The sequence below is a fragment of the Nipponia nippon genome, unplaced genomic scaffold (assembly GCF_047370975.1).
Source record: "Nipponia nippon isolate SJK-2023a ecotype South Korea unplaced genomic scaffold, ASM4737097v1 scaffold_9, whole genome shotgun sequence".
NCBI classification, from domain to species: Eukaryota; Metazoa; Chordata; class Aves; order Pelecaniformes; family Threskiornithidae; genus Nipponia; species Nipponia nippon.
In genome coordinates this window covers 15,689,656-15,709,371 of record NW_028262413.1, presented here as the reverse complement: position 1 = coordinate 15,709,371, position 19,716 = coordinate 15,689,656, and the positions used below count along the sequence as shown (strand labels likewise).

General features: G+C 41.7%; 2 protein-coding genes across 4 annotated transcripts; both read left to right on the top strand.

Moving 5' to 3' along the window:
- Positions 1-62: 62 nt before the first annotated feature.
- Positions 63-6,957, top strand: SEC13 (SEC13 homolog, nuclear pore and COPII component). Its single transcript, XM_087745243.1, has 9 exons — positions 63-201; positions 635-679; positions 1,479-1,594; positions 2,045-2,196; positions 2,945-3,078; positions 3,897-4,030; positions 4,549-4,669; positions 5,494-5,640; positions 6,089-6,957. The coding sequence occupies exons 1-9, from the start codon at positions 199-201 to the stop codon at positions 6,197-6,199; spliced, it is 963 nt and encodes a 320-aa protein (XP_087601369.1). The 5' UTR covers positions 63-198; the 3' UTR covers positions 6,200-6,957.
- A 3,539-nt stretch (positions 6,958-10,496) lies between these two features.
- On the top strand, positions 10,497-14,380 carry GHRL (ghrelin and obestatin prepropeptide). 3 transcript variants are annotated; one of them, XM_009469924.2, is made up of 6 exons: positions 10,497-10,643; positions 11,148-11,261; positions 11,735-11,843; positions 12,707-12,937; positions 13,590-13,739; positions 14,281-14,380. In XM_009469924.2, the coding sequence occupies exons 1-4, from the start codon at positions 10,497-10,499 to the stop codon at positions 12,724-12,726; spliced, it is 390 nt and encodes a 129-aa protein (XP_009468199.2). In that variant the 3' UTR covers positions 12,727-12,937; positions 13,590-13,739; positions 14,281-14,380. The 3 variants fall into 3 exon arrangements, with proteins under 3 accessions (XP_009468199.2, XP_087600441.1, XP_087600439.1); XM_087744315.1 differs by lacking the exon at positions 12,707-12,937; XM_087744313.1 differs by lacking the exons at positions 13,590-13,739; positions 14,281-14,380 and having other exon boundaries at positions 11,735-13,036.
- The last annotated feature ends 5,336 nt before the right edge of the window (positions 14,381-19,716 follow it).

Here is a 19,716-nt window from a genome sequence, read left to right as displayed (position 1 = left end):
CCGCGCCGCCCGCCCCCGGAACCTCGGCGCGCAGGCGGAACCTCGGCGCGCAGGCGGGCGGGGCGCGCGCCGCGGCGGAGCCGTTTGGGCGTCGGACCGCCGTGCCACGTCTGAGGAGCGCGGCCGGAGGCCAGGCCGGGCCGCTCGCCGCCGGGGAGCACCGCGGGGTCTGCCGCCGCCGCCGCTGCTGCCGCCGCCATGGTAGGCCCGGGGCGGGGGGTGAAGGGGAGGTCAGCCCAGGCCCGGCTCCGTGGGGCGGCCGCCGGAGGGGTTCCGGGCCGCCCTGCCCCTCCCCGCGGCGCCCGTGGGAGCAGGAGGGAGAGGCGGCGGGGGCAGCGGGGCGGAGGACCGGCCGTGTCCCCGCTGCTCGGCCCGAGCGCGGCCGGGTTCGGCCTCCCGGGCCGGGGAGCCCGCGTCGCGACTGGGCACGGCACCAGGTGCACGGCGCCCGGCTGCCGCCTCATGGCAGCCCCGGCCAGCGCCTGCTGCTCCGGCGCCCCGCGGGGCCCCGAGCCCGTCCCGGGGCTGGCGTGCCGCGAGGCGGGCCCTCCACCGGCGGCCGCGCGTTGCCTTCTCAGCCGGCAGGCTGCGAGGTGCGGTGTGCTTGTTCTTGTCTCTCCTCCTCCGCCCGCAGGTCTCGGTAATCAACACGGTGGACACCTCTCACGAGGACATGATAGTAAGTGTGCGGGGGCTGTCCGTTAGCACCGGCACCCGGGCTGCCTTAGCGGCGCCCTGGCCGGCTTTCACAGAAGTGCCGTCTGGCGCTTTGTCGGGGGGTGAAGAGCGTCGTGTAGATGCCCGTATGAAACGTGGGATATTAGACGTGGGATATGAGGTGGAGAACGCTGTCTGAAATTCTGATAGCGCTATTTTGTACTGCGTGGACAGGAAAACGTAGCTACCAGGGCAAGGAGAAATGACTTAAAACTTTCATGCCTCGGCTTGTTTTTGCTCATTTCTATGAAGCAATATGCATGCATATACTAAATGGTACAGAACTTCAGCAGATGAAACTTCATTTTCCTTTCTATGGATGTTTCCAGGAGCAGATGTGTAGCTACGGGTAGGAGGAAACATTTCAAAGTAATTTGTAGAAGCAAGGAGCCCAGTTAAATAATGATGTCTCAAATATAAATGAGAGACCAGTACTCTTCCATCCACTTTACATATTAAACAAAAATACATCACCGGTCAAGGCTTTGCAGTCAGCGGCACTAATTTCCTGTCCTCTCCTGAAAATGCTGTGCGTTACTGCTCTGAATTCCTTAGACTACTTCTGCGTAACATTTGTATAGTTGGGGAAATAATGACTTATGTGGCTTGTCTGGATTGTTTAAAAACCATCCTTTTTAATTTGTCATGCTGGGACTCGGTCATCTGTTCGCAACTCTTACAGCTACTTTTAAAATGTTATAAGACTTGTTAACAAAGCAGAGCTCGCACGCGCTGACAGCAGCTTTTCCGTCGCCTTGCAGCACGATGCTCAGATGGATTACTATGGCACCCGGCTGGCGACCTGTTCTTCAGACAGATCCGTGAAAATCTTTGATGTTAGGAATGGAGGGCAAATCCTCATTGCGGACCTGAGAGGGTAAAGTGTCGTAAGCAGAGGATTTTAATCTGGAAATCTTTAGTATTTTGTCATTTTGCCCCTTGGTAACATAAAATGCATGGTAAATTCCTCCAAGGTAATAATTACTATGGCTGGTTGTTGCTAAGCAACTCTTCAGAGCTGGGGGGGGGCAGTTAGAAATAACACTGGGACTTTTTCATTCTTTAAATACTTGACACCTATAATTTTCAAGAATTAAACTCACAATCTTAATTGCTAATATAAGGATAAATGTTTGGAATTGTTTTCGATGACAATGGCTTTGTCTGACAGTCCTGTATGCTGGTTTTCATCTCAGCGTTACTCATATTCTTCACCTCACTGCATTAATCACTTAGAGAACATCGATTTACAGTAATGATGGCTGTGAAACAGCCGACACTGGAATGGGTTCCTCTCAGCTTTTCCAAATAGCATTGTTTCTTGCAGGCATGAAGGTCCCGTGTGGCAGGTTGCCTGGGCTCATCCTATGTACGGAAATATCCTGGCTTCATGTTCCTATGACAGGAAGGTTATTATCTGGAAGGAGGAAAACGGCACTTGGGAAAAGACATACGAGTACACAGGGCATGATTCCTCAGGTGTGTGGGGTCTGGAGCTGGGAAGTGAGACTGGGGATATGAGAGGATTCAGAAAAGTTGGAATAAGTCCATCGGTGTTAAGGAAGAAAGCCTTTATGAGACGGACAGGGATAAATTAACGGAGAGACAGTAAGTCTATTCAGCATAAACAGAACATTTGTGTAATATCATATTGCTGGATAATCTGTCCTGATTCATACAATGTTTGCATAGGAGCTGTTTTACACATAAATCAGTTTTACAAGATGGTAGGGTACTGAATTCTTCAGGAAAATATTGTGTGTATCCACTACAGGAAGAAAGGAAGAAGGTGGATTTTAGCATGCTGCATTTTGTTTTACAATGGAAATGGTTTTGTTCAGATGATTGGTCCTCCTACATGCAGATCTGAGAAGACTCCAGCTTTGTTTTGTTGCTAATCTAGACTTATGCCTGCCACTCAGCTTTTGTTCTAGAGTCAGCGGTACTCTTCCCTGTTGCAAGGGATGGTCAGAGTTTTTAATCTCTCGTTAGGAGTGCTCTTTTGGTGTTCTCGTTGTAAAAGGGTGCCAAAAATAAAGGCAGTTTCCCATCATTCAGTAAACAATGTTAATTGACTGGCTTTGCTGAAAATCAGGAATGCTGACTCTTTCTTAGCTTTCAACGCTGCTCACTTTTAATGACTATCCCACTAATATTAGTCAGTGAATCGGTTAGGCAATTTTAGGTCGTCACTGTGTTGTAATACAGTCTGTCTCACCCTTCACAGTGAATTCTGTCTGCTGGGCGCCACACGACTATGGATTGATCCTGGCCTGCGGGAGCTCTGATGGGGCCATTTCGTTATTGAGCTACACGGGTGATGGGCAATGGGAAGTCAAAAAGATCAGCAATGCACATACGGTAAGTCAGTTCCTTTGGAGCAGTACAGGGTTCTTGGAGAGCAGATAAGCACCGAGCTGATGCCTCAAAGAACTTGTAGGCTAGATAAATACTGAAATACAATGAAATGATGTGAAACATTTTCCAGAATCAAGAATAACTTGTTTTAAATTAATCCAGAGTGGGAAGGTATACTTTGTAGTCACTAAAAGTAGAAAACAAGACATGTGAAGGTTACTAAACAGCACTGATAATACTTGTTTATTAAGCATTATTGTTAAACATAGTGCTGGAAGTTACCTGGTAGGAAATGGCTTTGGTACTAAGAACACCTGTACAAACTGACCGTGAATAAACGGAAGCTGGAAAAACTGCAGGACTCATGTTTTTCCCAGAACAGTGGAGATTTTTGCTTTGGCAGAACTTGATAAGCTAATGGCAGTGGCTCTCAATAAAAGGAAACTGGGCTCCAGACCCGCAGGTTCCTTCTACTCCTGCATTCCTAAATCTTAGCAACTGTGTGTGTCTTGTGTCTTTTCAGTTTATATCTGTCTCCACTGTTTACATATCCAAGATGATATTTGCACATAAAACAGTTACTTAGCTACCTAAGACTTTCTGAGTAAGTAAGTGCCTTATTGAGACTAGACTGTATCTGGATTTCTTATTCATTCTGTATCCATCCAGCATTGTGCAAGACTCCTCTTTTCCTGAGATAGGCTTATTCCTCTCCCCCCTGCCAAGAGAGAGTATGCTAGGTGTCCTTTTCCCCCACAGCAGCTTTTACTTATTTATTTAAAGTAAGCAACTTTTAGTAATGATATTTTCTCATTAAATAGATTGGATGTAATGCAGTTAGCTGGGCTCCTGCTGTTGTACCAGGAAGCCTTATAGAACAACCATCTGGTCAAAAACCAAACTACATCAAAAGATTTGCATCTGGTGGCTGTGACAACCTTGTCAAGATCTGGAAGTAAGTGCTCTGTTGCCAGACATAAGAACGTATAAAACTTGATATCCTTTATAGTCTTTTAATGTCCCTGTTACTATCTCAAGTAATATTTTCAGCACCTCTACGCTTTCATCTTTGAATTATTGTTTTAAAGAAGTGCTTTAAAAATGGAAACAACTTAGCGATGTACAATATCGCTCACATGGTTATAGCAATTTGTGTCAGCCTGCTTAATCTTATCTTGAAAAGTGGCTTTCTAATTGTCTCTGATTGCTATTGTCCAAGTGACAGAGGTAGATTTCTGTACAGTAACTGAAGATCAAATACTCGTTGCCTATGCTGCTTTCTGTCCCCTGGAAGGGATTTTGTCAGTTTAAGCCATAGAGCTTTTTGGGGAAGAGTGGGGAACTCTTGTGCTTTGTATTGTCTGGATGAACTGGGAGTCTGAAAGCTGCAAAACCAAAGCCTTCCAGAAGAGGAGATGAGAAATATGACTGGCTGCTGCTGCCACCCTTCTGACTGCATAAATGTGTTTTCAGGGAAGAAGACGGTCAGTGGAAAGAAGAGCAGAAGCTGGAGGCCCATAGTGACTGGGTTCGAGATGTAGCCTGGGCTCCATCCATAGGTTTGCCAACAAGCACCATTGCTAGCTGCTCACAGGTGAGGCTTCTATTGGAGTGACAGAGGGAGGCTCTCAATGCCCTCTCTTCCATTTACTAGAGAAAAGGGGAAGGAAGTAAAGGAACAGTAAGGACAGAACTACTGTACCAGGTCCTCTTGGCAATCCTTTGCTATATCTGGGTCTGTGCAGAAGAGCCTTTCAGTCCTGCTTCTTCCAAACTGAGAAGCCCAGTGGAAACGTTTCTGGACAAAGGTTTGCATGTGTGTGGTTCTGTACCAAAGACTATCTTGTATTTTGAAAATCATGAGCAGGGTGGCTTCACTGCGAGGAAGACCTTCAAACTAAAGTTGTATTTTAATGTGTCTGGATCAGATTCACTGGACTGCCAGCTAAAAATACTGTTTTCTAATAACTGGCATTCTTAATCAGCTCTGATGTCCTCAACCTTCATATTGACTGTAGTGTTCTTGCTGCTAATAATTCTGTGAATGTGGTGGGTTTGGGTTTTGGTTTGTTTGGTTTTTTTTAATAGCAAGAAGGCTACTCAGTAAGCAGCTAACTTGCTATCATGTGACTGGAAAGCAAAATCTCATTCTGGGGAAAAATTCAGCTGATGTATTTTGGGAGCTTTTCTCTGGTGTTTGCAAGTCACCTTTTGCATGTAGTTTTTCCCATCAGACAGCTGTACTCCTATCTTGCTTTTAGCTATAATAAGAAAACAGCTCCTTTGCTGTGCTGAGCAAAAATGCCTGTAAATACATCTAGGGTTCATATCGGAGCTGTGATATGGAAGCATAGCTGTAAGCGCAATCGAGGTTGTTTTTTCTGTGGTCCAACCACCTCGGTCTGCTTGCTTTTGTAGGATGGTAGAGTGTTTATCTGGACATGCGATGATGCCTCTGGAAATTCATGGTCACCAAAGCTGCTGCACAAGTTCAATGATGTTGTCTGGCATGTGAGTTGGTCCATTACTGCAAACATTCTTGCAGTGTCTGGAGGAGACAATAAAGTGAGTACTGCTGCCTTGGCTTTTACTCCTGCATGCCATATTTTCAGAAGAGCTGAGATGAGACAGTCTGTTGTCACTTTTGTTTAGGACTGTTGTAGATTCTCTTTTGCTGCAATGCTGAATTTCTTTCTTTCGACATATCAAAAAGGGAGGAAGACCCTAACCTTTGGCAAACTACTTGCACTGCATTCTTAGTCCTTACAGGAGATTAGAAATGCAGGATTAACTTTATTTTGTAGGGTACTAACAGCAGAATTTGCATATTCTCCCTTTACCACTGGATAGTTATTCGGTATACAGCAACAAGTAACTTGATACTTGGAACAACACTGCAACACTTGACTTCTGTAACTGTAGACTGTCACCAAACTAGTGATATGATGGTTGCGAGGAAATGGGAAACTGAGAACGTATTAAGGCTGAAATGTCTTCCTGATCTGTTTTTGAGGTCACGCTATGGAAGGAATCAGTAGACGGACTGTGGGCATGTATCAGCGATGTCAACAAGGGCCAAGGAGGGGTGTCTGCCGTCACAGAGGGGCAGCAGAACGAGCAGTGATGCATGAGTGAACGTTCCATCTGCAACAAGTGATCACTATACCTGATTTGCAATGTTTCTTGAACCGGATGAGGACTGATTTTATCTAAACTGGACGTGAACATGGGAAACAACAATTATCCAATTTTATGAGCACTCTATAACTATTATTGGGAGGCTAGAATATGTTGATAATCAGCCTTAATTGACATTCCCTTAAATTTAAGGTAAAGAGCATAGCAAAGTACTGTGCCTTATACTACTCCTTGGTGCTGCAGAAATTGTACCCTGCTTTTCTGGTTCAGGGATCAAATTTAATTGGATATGCTGTGGTCAGACTTCAAGCACTTGCGTAGGAACAGGAGGAGGCTATCATACTGGTGAGGTGGGAACGCCTTTGTGCAAGGGGAAAAATGCTCTGTCCCTTCAAAGGCTAGAACTTTGTTTCCAGTGAGGGGAAGGGCTGGTGGAGTTTTCAGCATTAGATGACAGCGTGCTAGCTCGCCCTTCCGGTAGTAGTGAAGTGGTGCCTAGATCTTTCTGAAAATAATGTGCTTGGATATGTGAAAGTCTCTGTGCTTTCCTGAAGATGAAAAGGAGTAGTGGAATGCATATGTCTTTTGCTTTACAATAATCTCAAACTTGGTTAAATAACCAACATCAATAAATCAAACCATAATTTGAAGATTATTTTTTTTTTAGCCATACTTCTGTACTGTACCTCAGGTATTTTTTTGTTGAGATACCAACAGAATAAAGTCCTATTGGTTAAAGCCTGGTGTGCCGTGTTTAATAATTTTTTCACACGGGCCTTGTCAAGGCTGTCTACAGTCTACCTTCTGTCAAGCCACAGTCATGTTGTCCTCTCATCCATGGTATTAGCTTTGTAATAGCTGGGCAATTATTAGTCCACTAGAAACTAACACTGTATATAGTGTAAGAAAGAACAAATTTTTGCCTTCAGTTAAACTCGTACTTGCCTGAAGTACAATGGCACATACTAGGCTCAAACCAACCACATTTCAGTATGTCTTCAGCTTAAAGCTAAAGCGCTCTTCCCCTCCAAGAGGGAAAGTACTTAAAGGTCACATTTGCCCTTTACTCTTCAGTTGCACAGAAGCAACACAAGTGAACAACTGACAGCCTTCCTCCCTCTCCAAGGTAGTGGTTCCTAGGCACAGTCTTTGTTTTGGCATAGTCAAGATAATATACCCCCTTTTCTAGAAAAACAAACCTCATTTTATGATAGTTATCTGTACTTGCCAAATAATAGCCTAATTGCTCTCACAGAAACACATACATGAATTATCTTTCTGTATACCAACAGAAGTATGCAACATTCCTGTTCTTGTTTAAATACACTGTAGCCTTACCCAAAAAAATGAATCAACTCATCTAGAAATTAGCATTACACTCAAAACAGTTCCATTTCAAATTATACAGCAAAGCACTCTTTTCTTGCAAGCTGTTTTCCATTTCTACTAAGATCATAATCATAACTGCTAAGCTGAACAGGCAGCCTTTCATTCCCAGTACCATACCCACTTGTTCTTCTTTGATACAGATTACCTGGTCATTTAAGAGGGTTTGGGGTTGGCTTTAACTGCTGTGGAAACTATACAAACCTGAAATCAAGCACATCCTTACCTCCAATAAAAAGGCTCAAAAATGAAACCTCATTCTTAATTAGCTTTTACCACACTTCATTCTAAGGAATAAGAACGCTAACTCCTTAAGTACACAAGACAAGTTTTTGCCTGTGGGGGCATTAGGTTCCACAATTCACCCTATTCAAAAGTTATCCTTATATTTTATGTGTTTTAATACTTAAGAATTCAAACCTACTTAGGAGCAAGGTCCAGTTCAAGCCTGTTATCCCTTCTTACTTAAGATGAAATGTATTAAAATTTTTTCAAGTAATGATCAAAGTATCCCCAACAATTACAATTGATAATTATTCAAGAGTTACACAGTTTATTCATTGCAAATACAAGTATTTTAGGTGAAAGTTTTTCAGTTGCTCTTGAGGATAAGCTTCATGGTTTTGGATCGCTAATCCTCTCCTCATACTTGGGGTCAGGACTGGGGGAAAGAAAGAGAGAAAAAGAATATACTCAACATAAGTTTCACACTGAAGAACTTAAAATTGCTACTCAGTCTGATGAACGCCCACATGGTCTCTCCTGTGCGCACAGTGCACCATCGTTCTTCGCTTTCACTGTCTAGCCTGAGAAGAAGAAAAGTGTGCATCTTGTGATGACTGAAAGGAGTTTCCACATAAGAAATAAAGTTTATCATTTAATCTGCATTGTTAATTTTATGAAGTTTCTGGCATGTCTCCTACTAATACACTGGTAACTAGGCTGTCTTTAATGGCAAATGTGGTCACTTGAAACTAAGAAACAAAAAACACAGCAGTTGCCACACGGTTTGGTACAACAGCCTATCTAAATTCATATCCTACACCTCTGTTTTCCTCGCTACTTTGGAGTGCTGACAGGCCTTAATAAAGCAGAAGATGCTGATCCAATAGCAAGCTCCTGGAAGCTACAGGGGACCTATCTCCCTGTCCTGTTGGGAACCCAGAAATAGCTTGATCCTGGGGCCGGCCCAGAACAAAACACAGTGTGCTATGAAAATGCAAGGGGCTTCTGCTTCCTTATTGTTTCTGGTAGGATCCAAAAGCTCTGCCTGCTTTCTTTGTGCTAGCATGTATTTTTATTAACAAGCCCTCAGATAAAAGCTAAGTTGAAGATTAACTCTATCAGAGTTTCTTAACCTAGCTTTGTTGCTAGAGGGGTTTTTGACCCATCACCTCCATTTGTTTTCAGCTCCCTTATCACAGTTACTAGCTTCCTCAGTTTTACCAATTCAGCTGATCCCAGACACATTTAAGAAGTGATTTTCTTTTAATACTTGGATCATTTCACAAATCTGATTTACAGCATGACTGCACAATATTTGAAATAATCAAACAGAAAGCCACAACATGAGACACAGAAAGAGGAAAGCTCTTAAGTCATGTTTGCAGAAGAAAACAAAATGGAACCGCATCCCCAAATAAAACTAGTTTTCCAGCTCCACAGATATGCTAAAGATACAAAATCTTATTTGGCCAGAGCACAGTTAAGATGGTTATAAATGGCTTCATGTTACATTTTCTCCAATAGCAAATCTGATTTAACTAAATTCCTCCTCATCTTCCCATCTTTGCATATTTCCCATGCCTACCTCAATCCTACTACTGGAAGCTTGTGGGGCTGCAGTGTAAAATGGATCCTACAAATTAGCTATGTTGCTCAAGGTAAAGTAGAATACAAGCAACAGAAGTTGCAAATTTGTCATGCTTCATCATATATTCCTTCTTTTCTCCTACTCTTTCTCAAGTTGGAAAAAAAATAATTCCCGATTTCTCTTCATGGGATTTTTCTAGACCCTCAGCCATTGCTACTAATCTCCACTGAAGTTTTAAAAATTTGTTAACATTCCACTTTTAGAGTAATGGAAGCCAAGTTTCCTAGGTATCATTTCAATTTCAGTCTTCCAGCAAAAGATGGCAAAAATCTGATAAAACAGAACCTGGGAGAGAATACAGAAGAGAGGGAACGCACTTAAAGGCAAAAATGAGAAACATAGCTGTCACCGCAGGTCAGGAATAAAGCTCAACTTCTCCATTTCTGTTATACCACCTCAGATAATAAAAAGGGTTTGGGGCTTTTCCTTTTTGAAAAAATACTGTTACAGCTATTAATTAATTTTTAAAAGGAACAATGTTAATGCCACAGGAAAAAAGGAAACTCTCACTTCACTCCCTACACAATTTCACTACACATAAAAATATGTGCAGCAACAGATCTATGCACTGTTTTCACTTTTTTGTTGATTTTGTTATCTTACAAGCAGGCCAGGTTTCCAAGGCATTTAAATACATATCAGATTGCATTTCCAGGAATATTATAGCACAGAACAAATATTCCACTCTCTATATAAAGTGCTTCAGACAGCAGCTGTTTGGTGCAGCCCCGAAACTAACCAGGTAAAGTTTCACAGCATTTTCAGCTTTTGCCGGTTTTCCTGTGTAATTCCTCTCCACTAATCTGTCTGTTCCAGTTACTATATCTTAGTTATAGAAGAAAACACTGTAAGCAATAATCTCTTTTGGACAGGATATTTTTACATTTAGCATATAAAAATTATGTTTGCTTTATACATCCATCTTTAGAAATAACTTCAAGTCATTCAAGTCAGGAGAAAGATTTGCACTGGATCTGGATTGAATAAATACAGAGATTGTAAAATATGTTTAATTTTTCAACCTATGCTTTCAGGTTTGACATCCTGCCTCACAAAGATAATCATGTTTCTCAGAGGTACTCTGCTGGGAATTACTCTTTACAGCATCCTCTGGACAGAAACTACTCTGGCTGGCTCTAGTTTTTTAAGCCCTGAATATAAAAGAATGCAGGTAAAAAAATTCAGAAAAATACTTTCTCAAGATTGTCCTCATCTATAAGTCCTTAAACCCAATAATCTTTATGGCATTCAGAGAAGATTTTCGAAGATTTATTTTCTGGAAGAAGGAGTTATTCCAGAGAATTTCTGTAACAAACCATTAGGATTATAGTCATGCTATGAGAATATGTATCTAATCTCATTCACTAAGAATTATTAATCTGAAAAAGAAGAACAATTGAAGAGAAAGCATTCATTTAAATAATTTGTTGGCTTCTTCTTTGGAAATTAACTGTAAGGTGCTTGTTCTTTAAGGAACCCTTAAACCAAATTCCTATTAAAGTGCATGCAGCAATGGTAGTACAATTATTATAGACCTACATATCATACATAGATAAGTGTACAATGTCTTCAGCTAATTTGCTGCATCTGTGTTAATTATGGGTTCTAATTTCCCCACTACAGACTAGTTTGATTAAGGAAGGAATATATAGATGTTACTTTGCTTGCTTTCTAGCAACAAAAGGATCCAAAAAAACCCACAGCACAATTACATCGTCGAGGCACAGAAGGCTTTTGGGATACAGATGAAGCAGGAGCAGAAGATGACAGTAACAGTATTGAAATTAAGGTTTGTATTTTTTGTTCTTGCTCACGTACAAGTTTAAGGGGTGGGGTTGTGTAATACAATTTCTGTCACAGGAGGCAGTACAAATTAAAACTACAATAATTTTTAACTTGAAAGGCAAGTAGGAGAGGGCACATGAAAACTGCCAGCATTGATGGTATGAAATGATTTAAAATTAGTAGCAGTAATTCAGGTCAATCTCCTATTTAGGATTCACTTACATTTCAGAACTGACATACAATAATGCGAGTTGTTTTGTGAAGTTTTCTTTCCTCCAGTTTATTGTGCAGTTTGGTCTGCAGTAGCTGTACACCCTGTTTCTCAGATTTTGATTACATGTCTCAGCACTAATAAGCTAATAGATAGAATAACTTTTTATACGTCTTGCTTATCATCATTCCTATGAATAAAATTAACTTGCAGTGTCCTTGTCCAGAACTTGTCTGTTAAACTCTGTCTTTTAATGTTTTTTATAGTTTAATGTTCCCTTTGAAATCGGTGTCAAGATAACAGAAGAAGACTATCAAGCATATGGACAAGCACTGGAGAAGATGCTAGGGGACATGCTTGAAGAGAACGCTAAAGGTACTGCCAACCAAGTCATAAGAGCAGAGCAACAAAAAAACCAAACATCAACATCATAAATCAAACAACTTTTGTCATCTAATTTGTCATGCAAGACATTCACAACAGCATTTCAGCATTTCAGAAATGATTGGGACTAAGTTACCACTAAGAGAATCACTGAAGTATCTACTGTTCAAAAACTGCTAGTTGAACTTTGAAGAATCACATTAAAGTATATTAGGCAGAAGGAGAAGGCTTGCTTTCCTTACAAGACCAATCTTTTTTTACCCCTTGCCCTCAAACCCCAGCATTTCCCCTTTTTTTCTCAGCTAAGACCTGAAAATTCAAAATTTTCATGGTGAAAAGTATTAAAAACATTATTATAACCAAGTTAGTTCTAGCAGATTCACTGATAACTAAAGTTCTAATGGGAGTTCAACTCCCACCACATGCTGTCTAGTTTTTACCTTTACAGCCTGTCATGCTTTATTTGCACTCACCCATGTTAAGCTGATCTTTATGAATCTTCTATTTTAATGTTTATGTCAGTCTTAGTATCTGCATTACACATTCCAACTACAAATCACTTCATGCTTCTGCTTTCACCCTGCTTTTTGGGCTCCCAAGACTTCCCCCAAGGTCCTCTCTCCGTTTTCCTCTGAATTCCTTCTGAAGGGCTACTTCTATGGCCATTACACAAATAAGACAGTCTTCTGCATATGTGCCCATATAGAATGTAACTATGTGAAAGCCACCTTATCTTCTGCTTTCGGTTGAACACTTGTAGAACTTTAAGACAGATTATCAAAACAGGATTTTCAGAAAAATATTAAGACTATCAAAATAATTACCAAAATAATCTTTATCTTTTGTCTTTTTAGAAACTCAGGTGAAAAACTGAGGCAAGATGAAGGACAAAGACAGCAATAGATGGCCTGATTTGTTTTAAATTTTACTTTAAAATGAAATTACTACTGATTTCAAAACTCTAAAGAAGTATGTGAACCTGAGCAGTTTGCCCTGACAGACACTGGAACAGATTATCTTTGAAGGAAGAATACAAGACCTAGAGCAAAAAATAATAAAGGGCAACGTTAATCATAGGCTGACATGTAGGCTTATTTTCTTATTTTATCTCTATTCCTTAGTAAATATAGTGATTATTCTAAATGATGTGTTTGAAGGCTATAAGAATCCTTTCTAAAACTGGTGGAAACCTCTTCTTACACTTCTATACAAATCTATAATAAAGAATAAAGCTTACGCTGAAACTGCAATTACTTGTGGGGTTGGTTTTTGTTTGTTTGTTTAAGAGTAGCTCAAACTAGATAGTTCATGTAATAAACTACACAAACTAGATGGACAAGGACTCAACTTTCAGTTGACAAATTAGCTTAATTGCCAAGGGATTTGTTAATATGGATCTTATCAAGGAAACCATCTAATATCTCTGTCAGTTAAAAAAAAATAATAAAAAAATCACATTTCCAGTTAGCTTGCTTGGATTCACAACCATATCCACACTGGTGCATACATCAGAGGTACACGGTAATTTTTCATGCCTTCAAATGCACAAACCAGTATGCTCCAATGTAGTACATGTTCTTTTCTGTACCTCAGCCCAGATGGACGTCTGATAATCCATGAACATTTTCTGTAATTTCCTCTTGAAGACGTTCTATAAAGTACTCTTTAACAGGCTAATGCGATAAATGTAAATAAAACTGCAATTTTTGTTAGACATGTTCTCTTTTCCTGTCACAGACTTAATCACCTAAATGAAGTGATCCCTTTGATGCCACTAGCACCATCTTGTGCTATACTCCACCAGAAGGCAAATGAGAATTAGAAGTGAAGGGTGAAGCTGATTAAAAAGGAGTAAACAATTCTAGACTAAAACAAGACTAGCCCAGGGTAAGTATGTGGACACGTACTTTTGAAACCTGCAGTAGTGTTATAAAAGGGAACAGTCAGAAAGAGCACTTAAGTTGCATTTGTTATGCTGAACTCTAATCATCCACAACAGATCTACTGCTTGTGTTATTTTTATACTTAATATTTTCCAAGCATATTCCATGGAAACAGTCAGCCAATAAGCTGCCCAACAGTACAGGAAGAAAACTGTCAGCCAGAAATACTACATAAATCCTTTCTTAAAATAAGAAGCACTGTAGTTAGGATTGCTGTTTCTAGAATCCTGACAGAGTTGTGCAGATATAGTCTACTCACCAAGAAGAAAAAAGCACGGCTAAGCCAGTTTACAGAATAAAAATTGAGGCACAGGCTATTATGCTGTGTTGCTTATCCAGCTTACTGAGCAGAACATTCTAAGGTTGTCTTAAAATTAAAAAAAAAAAAAAGGGCAACACAAAAAAACCCCAGCAGCATTTCCTAGTGATCTAGAGAAAAAAAAAAGTTGGACCTATAAATGTGTGCAGTATTTTCTCCTTTGCAGATATGACATCAACCTCAAGAGGGTAGTATAACCTAGTAGTGCACAACGATCATAAGGACAAAACAGGTCTCGGGTGCTTTCTAACCTGCCAAGTAGAAACCGATGCTCCCTATTTTCTTCCAAGTATTCTGCTCAGAGAGGTTTTTTGTACAGTCTCTCTTGCTTTGGAGGCAGAAGAGTAAGCAGGCAAAGCAGTGAATTCCACAGACCTGCTCCAGGAATGGTTCTGTGACACTGCAGCTGCCAGTAAAGCAATGCCTGAAGAGCAAAGCACTGGACTAGCATGATTACAACTCGACTGCATCCACGACTTCTCTGGGCAACCTGCTGCAGTGCCTCACCACAAAAAAAAAAAAAAAAAATTCCTTGTATCTAATGTAAATCTCCCCTCTTTTAGTTTAAAACCATTACCCCCTGTCCTATCACCACATCCACAGAAGGCAGTTAGCATCTGACTCCCAATTTCAACAGTTTAAACTGTCTAATATATTAAAGGATCCTTGCATACTGAGGCAGAAGTGATTTAGTTCAGTATTTATGGTGTATAATTATTTGTCCGTCTCTAGACTTCCCTTAAAAGTATGTGTACATCATGGAATACATGTCATTTTCAATGCAAAACTCATTCTTAAGTACCAACTATTCAGGAGACTTTTTCCAATTAAAACTTTATACCAAATTTGATTTGCTCTAGCATCTCTTTCCATTTGAGTTGCAAACCAAATGGAAAAAAGAACCAAAATTTCAATAAAACACTTTCAAGAACAGTAAGTTGCATAATTACCAGAATTAGCTGGCACACAGATATTTAGGCTGGCATCAGTGAACTACACTAGCATCAATCACTGAAAAATTCCTAAAAGTCTTCTTTTTGCCCATATTGACATGAGTGTTTGTTTGGTTGTTTTTTTTTTTTTTAAAAAAAAGGCAACCTCAGCTCTCACTGTGATTATACTGCTCAGGAAGTGCTCATATGGTACAATTTGCACGGGTACAAAAAAGTAAAATATCCTATGTAACTCCTACGACATCTGCTCTAGGATTCTTCCAAAACAACTATGCAATCTATTTGAAAAAATAAGCTAGATCTCAACCCTCTGACAACAGTACAGATAACTTCAAAACTGGCACTCTCATTATCTTATTTCTGAGCAATGACATTGATGTAAAAACATCTAACAAAAGCTGGGTAATTACCTGGGTATTCACTACAACTGCTTGTCCTAACCCAAATACTGCATACAACAAATGCCAAGAAGGTGACCTAGCCAAGATGCAAGGAATTCTTTAACAACAACAAAACCCCCACAATCAAAAGCCAAAGTAACAGCATGTTTTTTTCTCTCTGCCAACCCAGATCCAGTTTCTATTCACTTATTAATGTTTCCGATCAAGTCAAGAACCTCACCAAACTCATCTTTCTCCTCAGATTTCAGCAACAAAAAGGAATGCATTCTCACAGGGCTGAAAAGCAAAACAACACCTAAACCAATATTCCTTTATGCACTCAGTAACAGTATGACAAAGCACTCTTACATGACCTGGAGCCATCCACAAATATTTATGTCCTCAGGTATTATTTGGATGGGAGGCAGCAGGGGAGGAGGAAAGGGGAGAGTGCACGTCTGTGATAGTCCCAAGTCATTCACCCGCACTTCCCTAACCAGAAGCTAATTTGGGATCAGTCACCATTCCAGTATTACTTAAGTGCCCACAATTAAGATTTTTTTCATGCTGCAGCTGAATATGCTTATTTCTTTGTGGTTCATTCTTACTAATGATTTGAGATAATGAATGAAATTAATATATATATTAAAAAAAAAAAAATCACATTAGGAAAAGGCAAATGCAGTCACCACGGGACTCACCTTCAGCTGTAATCAAGCTCCCTAAATTGAAGAGGATGCAGTACTACTTTTGCTTTCCAAAACCCTTAAGAGAAGCAAAAGTTGTCTTCTTCCACTAATTTGAGATGATTATTCAATTGTGAAAATGAAATAAGATAACTAATTAAGCTATAATCAACCCAGTTCCTATTAAAATAAAAATTGATAGTAACATCACATTAAAAAAATAACAACAGCCCCTCAAAATAAGCAGCTAGTATTTTATAATGACTTCAAGTGTTGAATTCTTTATAGATTAGGGAAGTGGAAAATATCCAGTCACTTCAATTGTAATAGTTCCCCAATCTAAAGAATGATCTAATGCTTCCCGCCCACCCCCTCCCCAATGGTACATCACTACACTGGGCTTTACAAAATGAGGAAATTCCTAAAGTAAGAAACAGACTGAAAACATTTCATCCTCTTGATTTAAATTTTTTCAAAAAGATTCTAACCATTAAGATCCCAAAAATATTTCAACACATCCATTCAACAAAGAAATACTCACCACCTTTTTTCATCCACAAATGCAGACTTTGGAGAGGCTTCTTCAGTGACTGTGCTTCAACAAGGCACAGGGTGTCCTTTAGAGTCATTCTGAATGACAACTGGACAGCCGCAGGCTCTGTCACCTGGTTTTGTTTTCTGTCTGTCTGAACAGAGTTGCCGTTGTTGGCCTTCTTCAAGTTTTGGAATGATACTGATGCTTTTTGAGGTGGAACCGAGCTTACAAGACTTCTACACTGAGGGCTATCAGCCTGAACTTCACCTGGTGGAGATACCTCCTTTCTGACCATTTCCCCTACTGACTTTCTGAACACACTCTGGAGTGCTTTAAGACATATTACTGTGGATCACTGATGCTTTGTTTTCTTCTTCCTGTGATCTTCAGTCTGTTGTTCTCTCAAATCGCACTTATTTTCTGTTCTTTGCACAATATTTACCACATCACACTTAAGTTTATTTTCAAGCTAGATAATAAATGAAAAAGTATATTTGTTAGCAACACGTTTAAGCAGTCATGAACAACTAATCAGATAGTATGTGAGTTAGGGGAGAAGAACAACCTAAAGGGTGAGACCTTTTCCCTCCCTCCCAAGAAAAGGGAAGGTGCTACAAAACTCTGCATCTAGCCAGGACGATAACTGGAAATGGAGTAGTCTGATTCTCTACAGCTTTGCTTACATCACACTTATGCTCACAATAAAACACATCAGTATTTGTCTAGCTGAATGGAAGTATTAAATAACCATCAGACATCACAGGATACTAAATGAGGTTCAGACAACATTATTGAATTATACAGATTAAAAAAAAGGGTAAATAGTTAAAGAGAATACAATTGGGTTTGGCCAACACAAAACACAAATTCCATGTATGTTATGATTTCATTGCCTCACTTGTTAAGATAAAAATTTGCCTTTTAGAAAGCCTGAGGGTCTCTAGAAACCAACAAACTACTGTAAGCGAAGCAAAAAAATAAAAGCAGCTCTGCTGTAACAAGGGATTATCACATCAGCTTTGTAATTAAAGCACTTTCTCAATCCATTATGTTCGTTCTTGCAGTTTGTTGCAAGAACAGGAAGTCAAGATTTGAAAGACTTCCACAAAGAAACATTATTTCCTAACTAAAAATAGGAGTGACAGGAACAACACTAGAAGTCTTTAAAGTGAACAAATGACATTAGATTGCCCCCCCAGGAGTTATTAACTGGCAAAAAAAGGAAATTATGACAGAAACCTGAAATTTCCATTTACATGTGCATCTACAGGCTTGTTTTCAATAACAGAATTCAAGACTACAAGATATCACTGAACAAAAGTTTTGTGGGACTGAATGATGGCAAACAGCGACACTACATAATTATATACATATATATATTTAAAGACTATGACTAAATCTTTGTGCTTTTGGACACAAGTAACCACTAATTGATAGAGTTTAGCAAAAAGTTTAAGTTACAGACAAAAATTTAAAGCATTAGCATTGTTTGCTGCTGGCATGAGGATGTCAGGCAAGCCAAATGCTGTCCATGGCTCTTCCTTTGGTCTTAGCAAGTCCCAGGGAGAACGTAAGCAGTGTCAGATTCCCTCTTCTGCTCTTACAGAAACAGCTTTATTCATCACGAAGGGATAAAGTAGAACATGAGCCCGTTACCAGACTTCGCAAGTTATTTTTAGTACCAACACTTGCCAGTACTCTGTAAGAAGTGCTAGAAATGTTACAGCCACACATATAAAATCTTCTTGTGAAACAGGGTGCAAACAACTTTCATTTGCTTTCTACGTATGTCCCACTTCAGACCACTACATTAAAACACAGCCAATAAACAGCATATTGTTATAGGACAAACCTTTGTCCCTCCATCCAAGCCCAAACTCAGAAAAACAAAACCCCAACAGGTACTTTTACTAATGCTGCTGTAGCAGTAGGATTCCTGCACTCACCTCCTAAACTCTGGCTCTTCCAGCCACGAAGAGCATTTGCCTTTTAAAACATCTCGCTCTCTCATCCTGACATCTTAAGTTTGCTTCTGGAAGAAGCCCTTCGGATCAGCTACCCACGCTCCCCAGAGGAGCGGAGGCAGAGGGACACCCCACGCATGGCGGCGTGCAGCCCCTGCTGCGGGGCTGGGCCCCCTGCCCCACGGCCCCGCCCGAGAGGGCCCCTACGCCGGCCCTAAGGGAGGAGGACGGCGCCCTTGGGCCAGCCGAGAGCCCTTCGCCAGGGGCCGCGGGGGAAGCCGCAACTCGCTCCCCGCGGCCAGGCGGCCCGCAGCAGCCGCAGGCCTGCCCGCGCCGGCCCGGTCCCGTCTCGCCGGGCTGGCTGCGCAGGCAGTTCCAGGGCCAGCTGCTGCGGCGGTCGCCCCCCGGGCAACGGGCGATGCCTGAGCGGGGAGCCCTGCGCCCAGCTATGTCCCCTGCGCCCCTCACGCCGCCGGCCCCGTTCCCGGGGGCTGCCGCTCCCCCGCTTCCCAGCCGCTCCCCGCTCGGGGGGCGCCGGGGCGAACCCCATCCCGCAGCACCTCAGGGGCGAGGGGGGCGGCTGCCCCTCAGGAGACAGCCCCGCCCCCGAAGGCGGGACCTCAAGGCCAGCCCTGGCGCTGATTGGGCGGCCCCCAGCCGCCTCTGGCGTCGATTGGCTGTGTCGAGCACCCCGGGAAGGGCGCGGCGCGCCGTCCCGCCTCGCCCCGCCGGTCGCTCCTCTCAGTTCTGCCACGGCGGAGCCCGTTTGCGCTGCACTCAGACCGCTCCGCAGGAAGGGGTCAGTGGTAACAGCATGGGCAGAAATACACCGTGGGGTGGGCTCTGGCCTTGGCCCTCTGAGGAGCCCGGCCCGGCCCGCAGCTGTGAGGGCGCAGCCTCTGCCGCGGGGCGGGAAGCGCAGGGAAGGCGCTTGAGGAGCGGCCGGGGGCCGTCCTGTGGGCTTTTGTACCGAGCGTTTTCTCAGCAGGACAGGCTTTATTAATTAGAGGACTTAAGGAGAGAAAAAGATATTTGTATCACTTGGGAATGCTGCAAAAGCCACATGGATTGTACTGTGTGAATT

Coding starts and splice junctions, on each gene's coding strand:
- SEC13 (XM_087745243.1), top strand. Junction 1,595..2,044: donor CTCATTGCGGACCTGAGAGG/GTAAAGTGTCGT, acceptor TGTTTCTTGCAG/GCATGAAGGTCCCGTGTGGC. Junction 4,031..4,548: donor AACCTTGTCAAGATCTGGAA/GTAAGTGCTCTG, acceptor ATGTGTTTTCAG/GGAAGAAGACGGTCAGTGGA.
- GHRL (XM_087744313.1), top strand. CDS start 10,497: ATGCTTTCAGGTTTGACATCCTGCCTCACAAAGATAATCATGTTTCTC. Junction 10,644..11,147: donor CTGAATATAAAAGAATGCAG/GTAAAAAAATTC, acceptor CTTGCTTTCTAG/CAACAAAAGGATCCAAAAAA. Junction 11,262..11,734: donor GTAACAGTATTGAAATTAAG/GTTTGTATTTTT, acceptor TGTTTTTTATAG/TTTAATGTTCCCTTTGAAAT.